Source organism: Desmodus rotundus, chromosome X (assembly GCF_022682495.2).
Source record: "Desmodus rotundus isolate HL8 chromosome X, HLdesRot8A.1, whole genome shotgun sequence".
Classification (NCBI taxonomy): domain Eukaryota; kingdom Metazoa; phylum Chordata; class Mammalia; order Chiroptera; family Phyllostomidae; genus Desmodus; species Desmodus rotundus.
The window spans coordinates 76,864,901-76,883,085 of record NC_071400.1 but is presented as its reverse complement, the minus strand read 5'-3'; the positions used below and the strand labels follow the sequence as shown (position 1 = coordinate 76,883,085).

Genomic DNA, 18,185 nt, shown 5'->3' with positions numbered 1-18,185 from the left:
CACACACACGAAATTACGGCCAATATCCCTGATGAACACATATGTAAAAAATCTCAACAAAATATGACCTTGTGGAATTTAGTCCAGGGATGCAAGGATGGTTTAACATCTTCAAACCAATCAATGTAACACACCACTTTAACAAAATGAAGTATAAAAATCATATGATCATCTTAGTAGATGCAGTAAAAGCATTTGAACAATTCAACATGAGTTTATGATACAAATTCTCAATAAATGGGTGTACAGTAAAGTACCTAAACAAAATAAATGTCCTATATGACAAACCCACAGCTAGTATCATACTTAATAGTGAAAAACAAAGTTTTTCATCTAATATCATGCACAAAACAAAGATACCCACTCTCACCATTATTACTCAACATAGTATTGGAAGTTTCAGATAGAGCAGTCAGGTGAGAAATAGAAATAAAACGCATCCAAGTTAGAAAAGAAGAAGTAAAGCTGTCACTATTTGCAGATGACATGATTTTACTTATAGAAAACCCTAAAGACTCCACCAAAAAACTATTAGAAATAATGAACTAATGTGGTAAATCAGTATACATCTGATGTTTGTATATACTAAAGTGAAAAATTAGAAAGAAAAATTAAAACAAACCCATTTGCAATTGCATCAAAAAAAGTAAAATACCTAGGAATAATTTTTTAAATATTTTTTTTCTTTTTTTTAAAGAATTTATTCATTTTTAGGCAGAGGGGAGGGAGAGAAACATCAATGTGTGGTTGCCTCTTGCACACCCCCTACTGGGGACCTGGCCTGCAACCCAGGCATGGCCCTGACTGGGAATCAAACCAGTGACCCTTTGGTTTGCAGGCTGGTGCTCAGTCCACTGAGGGCCCTAGGAATAAATTTAACCAAGGAGGTGAAAGACCTGTACACTGAAAACTGTAAGAGATTGTTGAAAGAAATTAAGAAAGACAAAGAAATGGAAAGATGACCAGTGCTCATAGATTGGAAGAATTAATATTGTTAAAATGTTCATAATCCTTATAATCTATAAATTCAATGTAATCCCTATTAAAATCCCAGTGGTATTTTTCACAGAAATAGAACCAAAAAATCCTAAAATATTATGGAACTATAAAAGACCTTGAATACCCAAAGCAATTGAAAAATAGAACAAAGCCAGAGGTATCACACTCCCTAATTTCAGACTATACTACAAAGCTACAATAACCAAAATAGTGTGGTATTGACAGAATAACAGACACAATGAGCAATCAATGGAACAGAATTGAGAACCCAGAAATAAACCCATGCTTATATGGACAATTTACAATAAAGTAGTCAAGAGCAGACAACTGTAATTGAACAACAACAAAATAATTTTTAAAAAACATACAATGGAGAAAGGAAAGTCTTTTTAATACATAGTGTTTTTTATGTATTTTTTATTGATTATGCTATTACAGGTTTCCCAATTTTACCCCCTTAATCCCCCCTCTGCCCTGCACCCTCCAACCCTCTTGCATTCCCTCCCCTTAGTTCATGGCCATGGGTTGTACATATAAGTTTTTTGAGTTCTCTGTTTCCTATACCATTTTTTTTAATTTCTCCCTGTCTATTTTATGCCTACCAATTATGCTTCTTCTTCCCTGTACCTTTTCCCCTCTATTCCTCCCTCCCCCTCCCCACTGAAATCCCTCTATGTGATGTCCATTTCTTTGATTCTGTTCCTAGTCTACTTGTTTGCTTAGTTTTTGTTTTCGTTGTTTTTCTTTTCTCTTAGGTTCATTTGTTGATAGTTGTGAGTTTGTTGTCATTTTAATGTTTGATCTTTTCCTTAGGTAAGTCCCTTTAACATTTCATATCATAATAGCTTGGTGATGATAAATTCCTTTAACTTGACCTTATCTGGGAAGCACTTTATCTGTCCTTCCATTCTAAATGAAAGCTTTGCTGGATACAGTAATCTTAGATGTAGGTCCTTGCCTTTCATGACTTCAAATACTTCTTTCCAGCCCCTTCTTGCCTGCAAGGTTTATTTTGAGAAATCAGCTCACAATCTTATGGGAACTCTTTTGTAGACAACTGACTCCTTTCCTCTTGCTGCTTTTAAGATTCTCTCTTTATCTTTAATCTTGGGTAACTTAATGGTGATGTGCCTTGGTGTGTTCCTCTTTGGGTCCAACTTCTCTGGGACTTTCTGAGCTTCCAGGACTTCCTGGAAGTCTATTTCCTTTACCAGATTGGGGAAGTTTTCCTTCGTTATTTGTTCAAATAAGTTTTCAATTTCTTGCTGTTCTCCTTCTGGCACCCCTATGATTCGGATATTGGAACGTTTCAGGTTGTCCCAGAGGTTCATAAGTCTCTTCCATTTTTTTGAATTCCTGTTTCTTCATTCTGTTCTGGTTGGATGTTTATTTTTCCCTTTTGTTCCAAATTGTTGCTTTGAGTCCTGGTTTCCTTCCTGTCACTGGTAGTTCCCTGAATATTTTGCTTTATTTCATTTTGGGTATCTTTCATTTTGCAACTGAGTTCAATCAGTTCTGTAAGCATTTTGATTACCAGGGCTTTAAACTCTCCATCTGATAGTTTGGCTATCTCCTCGTCGTTTAGCTCTCTTTCTGAAGTTTTGCTCTGTTCCTTAACTTGGGCCGTATTTGTTTGTCTTGGCACACCTGATAAGTTATAAGGGGGCAGGGCCTTACATATTCACCAGGGCAGGGCAACCCTCTTTGCAGTGCTGCCTGTGGGGGAGGGGCCAGAGAGGGAACAATGCAGCTTGGCTGCTGGTCTCTAGCCCACTTTTCAATGAACTCTTGTGTGAGTCTGGGAGTTTCCCTCACTGTGGCAAACACTAGTCCACAGTCAATCGGAGTCTCAGTTTCGCCTTCAGCCAGCCCCCCCACTCCGTGCTATCCGCCTTCTTGCTGTGGGTTCTTACTCTGCTGGTTGTTCTGTTTGACTGTTTCTTTAATTCCTTAGTTGTCAGAGTTCCATGCAGTTTGATTTTCTGGCACTTCTGGTTGTTTACTGATTTTGGATTAGTTGTTATCCTCCTTTTGGTTGTGCAAGGAAGCAAAGGGTTCTACCTATGCCTCCATCTTGGCTGGAACTTAATGCATAGTGTCGACTTGAACAGAAGACCCAAAACGTAAAATACACAGAAGAAAACATAGTCAATAAGCTTCTTGACATTGGTCTCAGCTATATTTTGGGGATTTTACTCTTATAGCAAGGGAAACAAAAGCCAATATAAATGGGACTACATAAAATTAAACAGCTTCTGCACAGCAAAGGAAACCACCAATAAAATGAGAAGGCAATATAGCAAATGGGAAAAGATAATCTGCAAATCATACATCCAATAAGGGGCTAATATCCAAAATATATTTTAAAAACTCATGCATTTCAACAACTAGAAAATGAGCAAAGGATCTGAATAGACATATTTACAAAGAAGACATACACATGGCTGACAGGCAGGTAAAAAGAGTCACTATTACCAGTTACTAGGAAATGCAAATGAAAAGCACAGTGTGATATCACCTCACACCTGTTAGAATGGCTGCCGTCAAAATGACAAGAAACAACAAGTGGAGAAAAGGAGACCCTCATGACACTGATGATAGGAATGTAAATTATTATAGCCGCTATGGAAAATAGTATGGAGAATCCTCAGTAACTTAAGAATAGAACTACCATATAGCGTAGGAAATCCACTTCTGGATGTTTAGCCAAAGAAATCCAAAACACTAATTTAAAATGACATCTATACACTTATGTTCATTGCACCATCATTTACAACAGCCAAGATATGGAAGCATCATAAATGTCCATCGATGGACGAATGGATAGAGGAGTTGATATACATATACAGTGGACTGTTACTCAGCAATAAAAAAAAGAGAAAGAAATCTTGCCATTTGCGATAGTATGGATGGACCTAGAGGATATTATGCTAAGTGAAATAAGTCAGAGAAAGACAAATACCACATGATCTCACTTATATGTGGAATCTATAAAACAAAATAAATGAACAAACAAAACAAATATACCCATGGATACAGAGAAATAATTGATGATTTACAGATGGGAGGGGGTTGGGGGAGGTGGGTGAAAAAGGTGAAGAGATTAAAAAGTACAAACTGCCAGTTATTAAAACAGTTACAGGTATGTAAAGTACAACATAGGGAGTATAACCAATAATATTGTAATAACTATGTATGGTGTCGGATCTGTACTAGACTTATTGGGGTGATCACTTTGTAAGTCATATAAATGTCTAATCACTGTGTTGTACACCTGAAACTAATAAAATATTGTATGTCAACTGTAATTGAAAGATTTTTAAAATTCTGTAAGTGAAAAAATAAAATGTAATAGCTGAAAATATAAATAACTCCAAGTCTTGAAAAAGACTCATGTGCTATTTTAGGAAGGACCCAGAGTGAGCACCATGATTTATTTGTAATTTTTTGTCATGAAAACTGTAGGCTGTAGGTCATTTAAACCAATAAATCTGGTTTGGGGTTTTTGTTCATTATGTTACAGAACCAAGACATTTGTTCATTTGATATTTCTTCTGTTTTGATCATACTGATTTTCAATTTATTTTGTCTTTTATTTTCAGAAAGAGTTTTGGAACACCTATACAAAAGCACAACAAGGAGAGAGTAACAGAGGAAGTGACTGGTTTCAATTTTACCTTACCTTTCCGTTAATCTTTGGCCTCTTTGTTATCCTCCTTGTCATTTTCCTAATCTGGAGATGCTTCCTAAGAAACAAAACTCGCAGACAGACAGTGACGGAAAGTCACATCCCTTTCCCTCAGCATCTTAATATTATTACTCCACCTCCCCCACCAGATGAAGTGTTTGATAGCAGTGGAATGTCGCCAGGCTTTCTGGAATATGTAGTTGGGCGTTCAGATTCTGTCTCCACTCGCCTGTCCAACTGCGATCCTCCACCAACCTATGAGGAAGCCACTGGCCAGGTGAACCTTCAGAGGAGTGGAACAGAACCTCATTTAGACCCACCCCCAGAGTATGAGGACATCATCAACTCCAACTCAGCCAATGCCATTGCTATGGTGCCTGTGGTCACCACCATCAAATGAAACTGCAAACTTCTTTTTACTATAATCATTTTTAGAATACTAATGAAAGAACTTTCTAGCACTTTACCACTACATAAATGTGCATTGACTATTTTATTGGACTCTGACAGCATACCACTTCACATTTTCCGATTTGATTTTCATTAGTTTCGTTTCCTACTATAAAATCATTATTTGTGCTCATTGTAGCTAATGGAAATACATGAAGAGGGAAAAACAGTGGAGGTCTTCATGTGATGTGATGAGTTATACATATATGTGTGTGTCAGGTATATATACATATGTGTACATCAGCCCAGCACATGTGCAACTGTCTTAAAAAGCTATTAACTTTTGTCGAAATCACCTGTAAAGAGAATGTCACTCACCAAAATTGGGGGGGGGGCACCAATTTGTGTAGCAGATAGCAATATGCTGTTAAATTTTGAAAATGAGGTGAACTCAGCATGTTTTCTAATTCTTACTGGCTTTTGTTAAATTTTTTCTTCAACTACCTTGAAAGGAAAAAAATGCATGTAGAACATCTCAAAGACAGAGGGACGGCACAGTAAACAATAACGTGCTCATAGTGTATAGCAAGGAAATTACTGGTCCTTAGTGGCATCTGGCTCGTTTTATAGGAGAGATTTTTGTTGTTGACTGTCCCACCCCCAATTAAACAGTATTTGCTTACTATCTCTGAGTGTCTCATGCTATGTGTAGTAACATCTTGGTGGAGAGGATTTCCTGCCTGCATAATAATTTCTAAAGTAAATATAGGTATTAACGACAGTGAATAGATAAAGACTTCTCCTTTGCTCTTTGCGGACACTAATTATTTTCTTCTGGCTGTTTCATTGCATTTTACTCTACTGTCTACTCCCTCTCCTACCACCACAGAATCTTTAGGCACCTAAGAAATTAGTTGAGATTATGGAAATTATTTTCTTAATGTTTTTGTATAGACTGAACTCTTTGTCTCAAGATGATTGAGGCAATTTGCCATTAAATTAAAAACTGTGATTTTCGTATTGCTCTCCAGTTTGTGGGGGAAGATTGCTAAGTGTGTTGTGCCAGGTGCACAATAAATCTCACTCTAATAACTTCGTAGAGCATTGAAGCATTGTTGTTGCTATTTCATTTTGTATTTTCATCAGATTTTTTTAAACTGCGGGATTTTTACTTTTCCCTTGGAGCAGAGTGAACAGGCTGTGAATGAACTGCCAACACAAACTAGCTCAGAAAGACAAAGTAAGACAGTTGTTTTCATATGAAATTCCATAATGTATGTACTGGTGGAAAATTCATTCTATCGGTCAGGGAGATGTGTCTGCTACTCCCAAGCCTCCTCGGTGGCAGGTAAAAGGGTGGATGAGGCCACAGAATGCAGGTTTCAGAAGTGTCATATACTGCTGCCTCCATGTCCATCCCCACCGGCCCCTCCCTCAATCTTGCCCTGGAACCAAAGGGAGAGGGAATGCTGAGGAAAATCTTAAACTAGGACTGAAATGACATGAATTCTAATCCCTTTTTGCAACATACGTGCCATGGTATGTTGGGAAACACCCATATCTGATCCTCAAATTCCTTAACTCTGAAACTGCAGTAAAATTATTTGTCCTGCCTTTCTCCAGTGGCTTCAAAGAATCTAATGAGATAGATGGTGCACATGAAAGCTATTTGTGAGATGCGAAGAGTCATCTAAGTGTAAGATCATAGCATTGTTTTTATTGTGCTTGAGGGATAATTTTCTCCCTCTCTTTCCCTAAAGTTTATCAGAACTTTCACATAGTGAGAAAGAGAGGAGACTGCTCCATAAATTGGTAACACGTTCCTAATCTGAGTGTGAGGGCTATTAGTTAAACTGTTATTCTCTGGTATATACCAAAGCTGTCCCAACTTAAAGACCATAGCCAGCTCAGCACAAGCAGGATTAAGCAAATGTTAGAAAGATATCTAAAACATGTGTATTTAGTTAATAGGTTTTTTAGCTTTCGTGGGCTAAAAATGAATTCATCTTGACCTGGTCTCAGCATATATGACAATATTGTTTTGAATTTGGCCATGAATACATGGTGATCTTGGCTTCTAGTGGAAGCTGAAAGTGGAAGTGTTTGCTACAGTGACTTCTGTGTGTATGTGTGGATATTTTGGTTTATTTTAAAATGAAAATTAAGGCTCCTTTTGTGTAGAGTTTTTTAGGTCATTCATATTAGGCCTTAGATTAAACCAGCGGTTTTCCAAAGTGTGGCCCATGAGCTCCTGGGAGTCCTTCAAAGTCTGATTTCAGGGTATCTGTGAGCTCACAACTATTTTCATAATAACACGGACATTACTTGTCTTGTCACTCTAATGCTCTCTCTCGAAATAGTTGAAAATTAAAACAATGCCCTCTTCCCACAGATCTTTTTTCTGCTTTGGAAAATATAGCTATTTTCTTAAAAATGTTACTTATGTTAACATGTAATGGACTTTTAATTTTTAAATGTATAAATACTTTTTATCAGTTTTTAGTTTCATTTTCTAATGTGGCAAACATGGATAGGTGTCAACTCCAGAAACAAAAGCTCTTTGGCATCCAGATCCCCAATGAATTTTAAGAGGATAAGGAGGTCTGGAGGCCAGAAGTTTGAGAATTGCAAGATTAGACAGAGGAGCAGAACAGAACATTACTAAGTATGTATTCTTGCAACTTTATTTTACATTTTAAAGTCCTGATAATGGATTTAATGCTGTCTCTTAGAGATACCTGAATTGCAGTATATGAATGAATGTTGATCCTTGAAGCAAAAGCCAGATGCTTAAACTGACCAGTGACCATAGCTTTTTAGATGGTTAGTCAAAGAAAGCACTCTACTCCACAGCGGTAACTGGCATCAGCCCCAGGTCTCCTGGCAGCATTGGTGTCGTGATGACAGGATAAATAAAATGCCACTTTCTTCAAGAAGCATTCTCTTAGCTTTGTTTGTTCGGTGTGGTTTGATTTTGCTTTGGGTTTTCCATTTTTAAAAACCCTTTGCTACCCCATCTGGTTTTATAAACTGAATTTCTTAACATTTGTTATAATTAAAGGGGCTTGTCTGGAACAATATATATTTTTATGTTTTTGCCTTTCTTACCTGACTGATATTACACTCACCTTTGGTCATTTTCAATAAAGGTTTATTTTTGCAGATATATTTAGTACCTTTCTTAAGCAGTAACTAAATTGAATCAACCAGTTTGTATTTAAATGAAAAACGGGCTTACTGGTAGGTCTTCCAAAGGAATGGTTTCTAAACCTCCACATGCGGTGCTGGTGTCTGGAATCCTAGAACTGGCACGATCTGCCTCCCTGCTTTGAATGCCACGATGAATTGTATCTGTTTAAAATAAATTAAATGATTTCTTTTTTCTACTGAATAGTACAAATACTGATACTGTGTTTGATTCATTGTTAATTATGACTTCAAGATTGATGATCTGGAGGTTGCTTTAACTTGGTTCTGTGTAAATAGCATGTATTTTATTATAATATTTCACATTTTGAAACACCTGGTTTACATTAAATTATGGTATTTAACTATTTTTATGTTTATACTAGGTAAGGTTTTTCTTATGTTTCTATGTTTTTGGTATGCTAAATAAAGCTATTTTTAAACCCAAGAGATTTCTTCTACCATGTCTTAACTTTATTATGATTAGTTAATAAACATGCTACATAAAACCTTACTAATTATGGTCTTTTTAACAAGGTAAATTATGTTTCTTTTTTTCTTATGAATGTTGGGACTATTGCTCAGTAAGGAAATCAGAAATTATCTGGTGACCACCTCAGGGTGATATCAATAAGAAATAACTTTCTGTACTGCTTTTGAATGACACTGGTATGACACAAAATGGGAACACTTGCTCCAAAGCGATAGACTGAACTCTCTGCCGCAGTTTGTCAAGTACTGGGAATAGTTGTCTGCAGATATCAAGGAGCTGGTTTTTTCCTCCTTAGCAGAATAGCTTGCACTTGACATTTAGAAGATGAGAAAGGAAATCGCAAGATGGAAACATTTGTAACCACGGGGAAGCTTCTTAAGTGTAGTTACCTAAAAAGTAAAAGCTAGTGTGATATGTCACTAACCAAACAAATGTAAATATGAGTTGATTTTTATGGTATAAAAACGTTAAATTATTATATTCAAGGAGGAATTTTAAGTATAAATTATAAGTCTAAGTATCCATTTCATAAGCATCAGGCTCCAGAGTGTTGTTCAAAATATCATAACAAGGTACTTTTAAAAATATATAGCAGTTTCTAAAACATATAAATTACACATTTGTCAATGCAGCCATGAAGCCTAACACCTAGATCAAGACATTTCCAGCACTCCAAGAAGGCTCCCTCATTCCCCCTCCTTAGACATAACACTATTGTCACATATATTATAATAACTCAGTTTTTACAATTTCATGATTGGCTGTGGCCATACAGACTTGCCTCTTTCCCTTTTTGTAAGTCTTCAGGTATTTCAGAAAAGTTCAAGATAGAAGGCCCAGAGCTGCTCTTCCATCTCTTGGTCCTCCTTGAAGTCACCTACTCATTAACGAAGCCCTTTGTACATACCTGAAACTCTTTGAGGGCAAGAATTGTATTTAATCCTTTTAATTCCCTTCCCCAAATATATCCAATACCTAAAAGTGAGGGCTTTTAAAGACTATGAATTGATCAAAACATCAGTAGCATTCTAGTTGGTCTTAATGCTTGTCTTTCTGCTATAATCCTTACCACCTGCTATTTCCCTAAACTTTTCTTATGATGACATTTTGTTCACAGTAATTTTAATCACTTTTGAGACTTCAAAACTCACTGTAATCTGGTTCCACAGACTTATCTGACCATATTTTCTTCCATAGCTGAGACGATAGTTATTTACAAAGCACTTACCTTGAGTGAGACACTAAGAGGATTAGAAAGCTTTGGTGCCTATAGCCCTTGTCCCTGGGGATTTTACAATCGGATTAGGTCTGGGATAACCTTCTAATCTAATTTAGTGTAACCCTTAATCCCACTCCAGATCAGAGTCATGTATATCAGTCTGTGTTGTGATTTTTATAAGTTTTTAGTGATGGCAATCTATTTTCAAAAACTTTCCATATATCCCTAATACATACATTAAACAGATGAGACTGCAGTGGTTGATTACAGACAGACGTGGGAAGCTTGGAACCTCACCATCTGTGACCTTTCAAGTCAGTCTCTCTTAGTCCAAGTCACTGTGGCAAATACTAAAATTTGATTAACATATTTGGAAAACCACTGTAATATGACATCTATTGATGTCCAAGTTCATAGTCCCTCATCTTCACACACACACACACACACACACACACACAAATCTACAGAATCTCCTCCACTGACAGAATGCTTCAGGCTAAAAATGCTCTTTTTGGCCCAGTTGTTCCTAACTCACAATTACACCATACTGGCCACCAAAATACATTATTAAAATTATGTTTGAAGAGAGAACCATGCAATGTTAATAGTTCTGATTCTTTTGTTTACATCATTTCCATCATCACCATACTTCTTGCTACATTTCCAATACTCAGCCCTTTTACATTTATAGAAAATGGTTTTAATATACTCATAAACCATATTTAAAAATAAGCAGAGTGATGTCAATGAAAATAGTGTGGCATAAGGAATTCCAAAAGCATGTTCTTCCACAAAAGCAACAAATAAACTGGCTGTGTTGCAGCTGACCAAGGCCTGACAGGTTCACGGTATTTGGGCAGATGGAAGAAAATGCACAGACCCATGGGGAGGCTTGACATGCCTTTATTTAAGGGTGGGCAATCCACACACTGCAAGCTGCGTGTCCTCCTGTATGCCTCTGTGTGGCACACTACATGTTACCTGTCCCCTCTGTGTGGCACATATCGTGGCCCTTGCTCCCCAGTGTGGCACCCAGCAGGGAGTCCCTGCTGCCTTAAGTACTAGAGGCAAACAAAGCCAGCTTCAAGCCAGAAAATTATATAACATAGCATGATTCTGTGCACACAAGCCCACTTAATGTTATGGGAACAGTTTATTGGACCCAGTCTCAAGGCTACGAGAACACTACTTACCAGGCTCATTAAAGGCTATGGGGAAAACTACTTCCCTTAGTTACCTTAGACACCTGGGTGAGGAAGCCAGACTGCCTACATTTACCCTACACTGGCAAAACGAACAACAACAACAAAAATGTCAGAATCAACTTCATCAGAACTCTGAAAACTGAAGTTAACAGCAACCAGACAAGAAAAAAAAAAAACCTGTAACTTACCCTGGCCTTATCCCATTTCCTTTTTAGTAGCATCTTGGAGAACAGCCCACATTCCAGGTATTGATTTCTATTACTAGATATAGCAAAATGGACTTTATTCCAAGAATTGATGTTGGTTGTTTAGTCCTATGTTTTGGCTTTCTGAAGTATCAGCTCAAAGGGCTTGCCTTTATTTTTGCCTTACTTGGAACTTTTCCAAGTTGGAGGCAACTACTGGGGCAGTGTTTTTGAAAATACTTAAATCCATTAATAACAATTGAGGTAAATAATAGACAAATTGAAAAGTTTAGAAAGAAATGCTGGGGGATACAGAGAATAAGAACCTTGAAAAGCTCCCACATGGTCTCAGGAATTGAGAAGGCCAAGCACATATCCAGAGCTGGGTGCATACTCTAAAAAAATCTAAGAAGACTCTAAACTCCCAACTTTGTATGACTTTCAGGTTCCCCATTAGGGTAGAGTTGCATATTGTCTGGTTAGAAGTTCAAAGTTTTCCCCAACACACAGAAACCATCTGCAAAAGCTAGGATACCATCTGGGGCAGGGGTTGGTTTTCAGTTTTAGGAACTCTGATCACTACAATAATAGAAACACTTCAGGAGCCACACATAACAAAGAATACAAGCTACAAAATGAGTTAAAAAGTCACTAAAACAAACAACTAGAACAAGTAGCAAAAACAAAGCCTGAGAAGGGAGAATCTGATTTCCAGAGTTGTCATTCTATAATATTAATAAACAACTCCACCTACTGTTTAGTACCCAGTACTGATTATATAGGAAGGCTGACCACAGAACCCAGGCAACCATGGAGCCCATCCTACAGCTTTCCATTGGTGAGGAACTGTGCCAGTAGTCTTATTCGACTGTACTCAGTCAGTGGCACACACCTCTCAACCTCACAGCTCAGGCAGTGGACTCACCCCAAAATAGACTCTGACAGCAAGCCCACCTGCCCAAGGACATTACCAGCAGACATATCCAGAAATCCAAACTGAGCTGCCAGTGAAGAACTTTCTCTACCAGAGTGAACCTGTAAAGTCTGGAAGAGGATATCACTTACTCAAATACACAGATACTAACATAAGGAATGAAAGATCATGAAAAATCAGATAAATATGACACCACCAAAGGACACTAATAAAGCTGTGACAACTGACCCTAAAGAAATGGAAATCCATGAACTGTCAAATCAAAATAATCCTTTTATTGTTTTTTTATTGATTATAGAGAGAGGAAGGGGGGAGAGAGACAGAAACGTCAATTTGTTGTTCTACTTATTTATGTATTTATTGGTTGTTTCTTATATGTGCCCTGACCAGTGTTTGAACTCCCAACCTTGGTGTATCAGGATGATACTCTAACCAACTGAGCTACCAGGCCAGGGCCCAGAATAACCCTTTTAAAGATTAGTGAAGTATACACACAGACAACAAAATTAGGAAAATAATACATAAACAAATGAGAAGTTAAAGAAAATAAAAACGATTTTTAAAAACAGAAATTATAGAGCTAAAAAAATATAGTAACTTAACTGCATAATTCAATACACAGCTTCAAAAGGATACTGAATATGCCAAAGAAAGAATCAGTGACCTAGAAGACAGGATATTTGAAATCACCCAGTCAGAAGGAAAAAGTGAATAAAGCCTACAGGACATATGGGACACAATCATAAGAAACAATATTTTCACTATGGTAATTCCAGAAGGAGACAAGAACGACAAATGGCCAGAAAGTATATTTCAAGCATTATGGCTGTAAAAGGCTCAAACTAGGGAAGAAAAATAGATAGCTATCCAGATCCGTGAATTCTAAAAATCCCAAATAGGTTGAATCTGAATAGGGTTCAACCATATTCATTGAGACATGTTATAATTAAATTGTCAAATGTCAAAGATGAAAGAATTTTGAAAGCACAAGGAGGAGAGAAAAGTTATATACAAGGGAATCTCCATAAGGCTGTGGACAGATTTCTGTGTTTCAAGCCAGGTGTGAATGGGATGGTATATTCAAAATATTGAAAGAAAAAATAACAGCCAAGAAATGTATACACAGCAAAGCTGTCCTTCAGAAATGAAGGAAGGATAAAAACTTTCCTGAATAAATACAAGCTGAGAGAGTTCATCAACACTAGATCTGTCTTATAAGAAATGCTAAAAAGAGTTCTTTGAGTGGAAGTAAAAGGATGCTAATATCATTAAAAAATAAAGTAGTTAAAACTTAGTGGTAAATACAGAGTCTGACAAAACACCCCTTTTTATTGCAACATCTTTTATTACAAAATCATAAACCTGTCATTCTGTAACATAACAATATCACATTCAGGCACACCATATGATATCTTAGGGGAAATGTTCAAATTAAAACTATAAATTATTACACCCATATTATTACACTACCAACCACACTCGAGCAGGTGTCACTTCTGCCAGACCCTGTATATAGTCAGAGTTAGATCCTATAATATGGTAATGATGGTGTGTAATTCACTTACAACGCTAGTGTAAAATTTAATAAACAAATATAGTAGTAATAACCATAATTACAATAATCTGTTACTAGTTACCCAATGTAAAAATATATAAACTTTAATATCAATAACCTAAAATGTGAGGGGGACAAGTAAAAGTATAAAATTCAGGAATTTTGTTGAAGATAAGTTGTTACTAGGTTAAAATAGGGTATTATAATTTTTAAAAAATATTTTATTTATTTTTAGAGAGAGGGGAAGGGAGGGAGAAAGAGAGGGAGAGAAACATGGAAGTATGAGAGAAACATCAATTGGTTGCCTCTACCATGCCCCCAAATGGGGACCTGACCCACAATCCAGGCATGTGCCCTGACTATGAATCGAACCAGCAACCTCTCTGTTTGCAAGCTGGTGGTCAATCCCCTGAGCCACACCAGCCAGGGAAAGATGTTTCTATTTTAACTTATGTTACATAAGCCTCATGGTAACCACAAGGGGGAAAACCTATAGTAACTACACAAAAGAACATAATTTTAAAAAGTCAAATCACACTGCTACCAGAAGACATAAAAACACGCAAAAAAGACAGCAGATTATGAACAAAGGAACAATGGATCTACACAACAGCCAGAAAACAATTAAGAAAATGTCAATAGTGTGTCCTTGCCTATCAATAATTACTTTAAATGTACATAAATTAAATTCTACAGTCAAAATACATAAGATGGCTGAGTGGATTAAAAAACAAGATTCAACAATAGGCTGCTTAAAAGAGACTCACTTTAGCTTAAAGACACATATAGACTGAGAGTGAAGGGATGGAAAAAGGTATTTCAAGCAAATGGTATACCAGAAAAAAAGCAGAAGTAGCTATATATATCTGAGAAAATAGACTTTAAACTAAAAATGGTAAAAAGAGACAAAAAAGTCATTCTATAATGATAAAGGTGTCAATCCATCAAGAAGATATAACAACTGTAAATATTTATGCACCCAACACTGGAGCACCCAACTATTTAAAGCAAAAACTAATAGACCTAAAAGCAGAAATAAACAGCAATATAATAATAGCTGGGAACTTTAATACCCAACTCTAAACAGTGATATATCATCCAGACAGAATTAATAAGGAAACAACATGCTTGAACAGCCCTATAAACCAAATGAAGCTAACATGTATAGAGAACATTCTATGCAACAATGGCTGAGTGAACATTCTTCTCAAGTATGCATAAAACATTTTGGAGGATACACCATATGGTTGGCCACAAAAACTTAGCAAAAAAGTCTTAGCAAATTTAAAAAGACTGAGATTATACCAAGTATTTTCTTGGACCACAATGGTATATAACTACAAATTAATAACAGGAGGCAAACTGGAAAATTTGAATACATGGAAATAAACACTTTCCTGAACAACCAATGGATTGAATAAGAAATTAAAGGGGAGATAGGTATTTTGAAACACAAGAAAGTAGAAATACAACATACCAAAACTTAAGGAATGCTGCAAAGCAGTTCTAAGAGGGAAGTTCACAGCAAAAACAAACAAACAAACAAACAAACAAACAAAACACCTACCTTAAAAAACTAGAAAGATCTCAAATAAATAACCTACTCTACATTAAAGAAATAGAAAAAGAAGAAAAACTGAACCTAAAGTTAGGAAGAGGAAGGAATTAAAAAAGATTATAGCAGAAGCAAATGAAATTAATAAGAAAACAATACAAAAGATTAACTAAACTAAGAGTTGTTTCTTTGAAAAGACAAACAAAATTGACAAACCTTTAGCTAGACTGACCAAAGAAAAAAGAGACAGGATGTAAACCAACAATATTATAAATAGAAACAGAGACATTACAACTGATACCCCCAAAATATAAAGGATCATAAGAGGCTATAGGAGACTATCAATAACTTTATGCCAACAAGCTGGACGACCTAAAAGAAATGGAAACATTCTTGAAAGCATACAGCCTACCATGACTGAATCAGGAAGAAAAGCAAATCTGAACAGACCAATTACTAGTAAGGATATTGAATCAGTAATCAAAAATCTCCCAAAGAAGAAAAGCCCAGAACCATATGGCTTTACAGTTGAATTTTATCAAATACTTAAGGAAAAATTATCACCAATATTTCTCAAACTTGTCCAAAAAATTGAAGAGCAGCAAACACTCCCAAACTCACTTTAACAAGGCCAGCATTACCCTCATACCAAAGCAGCAAGTCACTAGGAGAAAAAAAATTACAGGCCAATATCAATGAAAAATTGTGAAATTCTCAATAAAATACTGGCAAATAGTATTTAGCAGCAAATCAAAAAGGTCATTCAGCATGACCAAGTGGGATTAATTCATCCCTGGAATGCAAGAATGGTTCAACATATACAAACCACTCAATATGATACATCATATTAATAGAATGAAAGAAAATCATGTCAATAGACACAGAAATGCATTTGACAAAGTCACAACGTTCATGATAAAAACTCCTGACAAATTAGGTACAGAAAAAAATTTACCTCAATATAATAAAGGCCATATATGACAAGCCCACAGCTAACATCATACTCAATGGTGAAAGGTTGAACTCTTTCCTCTAAGATCAGGAACAAGACCAGGGTGCCAACTCTCACCAGTTCTATTCAGCATAGTACTGGAAGTCCTAGTAGTGTAATCAGACAAAAATAATAATAAAAGGTATCAGAATTGGAAAAGAAGAAACAAAATTGTCCCTGTTTGTGGATGACATGATTGTGTATCTGGAAAATCCTAAGGGCTCCACCAAAAAACAGTTTGATCTAATAAAAATTTTTAGTAAAGTTGGAGGATACAAAATTAACATACAAAAGTACAGTAGTATTTCTATACACTAACAATGAATTATCTGAAAATGAAATAAAGAAAAGGATTCCATTTACAATCACATCAAATAGAATAAAATAGGAATAAATTTAACCAAGCAAGTAAAAGATTTCTAAGCTGAAAATTATAAGGTATTGAGGAAAGAAATTGGAGAAACAAATAAATGGAAAGGTTTCCTGTATTTATGGGTTGGAAAACCATTAAAATGTCCATACTACCCAAGGTCATCTACAGATTCAATGCAATCTCTAGCAAGATTCCAGTGGCAGTTTTTTACAGAACTGGAAAGAACAATCCTAAAATATGGATAGATACACGAAAGACCCCAAATAGCCAAAACAATGCTGAGAAAGAACAAAGCAGGAGACATCACACTTTCTGATTTCAAGCTACAGTAATCAAAACAGCATGGTACTGTCATAGAAACACACATAGATGAATGGAACAGAATCAAAAGCCCATAAATAAACTCAAACATATATTGTTAACTAATATTTGATAAGGAGCCAAGAATACTCAATGAAAAAAAGAGTCTCTTCAATATTTGGTACTGGAAAAATTAGATATTTGCATGCAAAAGAGTGAAATTAGAACCCTATTTTATATCACTCACAAAAATTAATTGAAAATGGATTAAAAACTGAAATAAAAGCCTGTAAACCATGAAACTACTACAACAACCTAAAAAAATTTCCCTGGCTGGTGTAGCTCAGTGGATTGAGTGCAGGCCTGTGAACCAAAGGGTTGCGGTTCGATTCCCAGTCAGGTCACATGCCTGGGTTGTGGGCCAGGTCCCCAGTAGGGGGCACACTAGAGGCAACCACACATTGATGTTTCTCTCCCTCTCTTTCTCCCTCCCTTTCCCTCTCTAAAAATAAATACATATTAAAAAAATAAAACCATTTTTTCATAGGAAAAAAGCTCCTTAATAAGGGCCTTGGCAATGACTTTTTTTCACTATAATACCTGAAGCACAAGTGACACAAAAAATGAACAACTGGGATTATATCAAACTAAAAATCTTAACATCCATAGAAACGATGAAAACAAACAGCCTATGGAATGGGGGAAAATATTTGCAAATCACATGTACTGATAAGGGGTTAACATTCAAAACATATAATGAACTCATACAATACAGTCACAGAAAACAAATGATCCAGGTGATACAAGATCTGTCCAGAAAAAGTCAAGCCATTGTTAATATGATAAGAACGGTTTGCACAACATCAATATAACCTGGCAACCAAGGAGAGTGTACTAGAATGCACATGTGTGAACAATGATGACTTCACTGTACTAACCAGTGGGGGCAGTAGACACCTTTGAGTGAGCATGTGTACTGTGTGGCCTTCACATTCAAAATGACTGAGTGAGCAGAGCAATGATTCTGCATCAAATTTTGCATTAAGTTTGAACATTCCTCCACAGAAACTATTGGGATGATGCTGAAGGCCGCAGCTATGGGCAACTAGTGA

The 18,185-nt window shown here is 36.2% G+C and overlaps 1 protein-coding gene across 1 annotated transcript in view; it reads left to right on the top strand.

Annotated features, from left to right (window-relative positions):
* Nucleotides 1–8,737, top strand: part of PRRG1 (proline rich and Gla domain 1) — a 94,321-nt gene extending 85,584 nt beyond the window's left edge. The window contains exon 4 of the mRNA XM_024557568.3: nucleotides 4,602–8,737. Coding sequence (XP_024413336.1) covers nucleotides 4,602–5,087 — 486 coding nt within the window. The 3' untranslated portion in view covers nucleotides 5,088–8,737. The remainder of the gene's footprint in view (nucleotides 1–4,601) is intronic.
* Nucleotides 8,738–18,185: the final 9,448 nt, after the last annotated feature.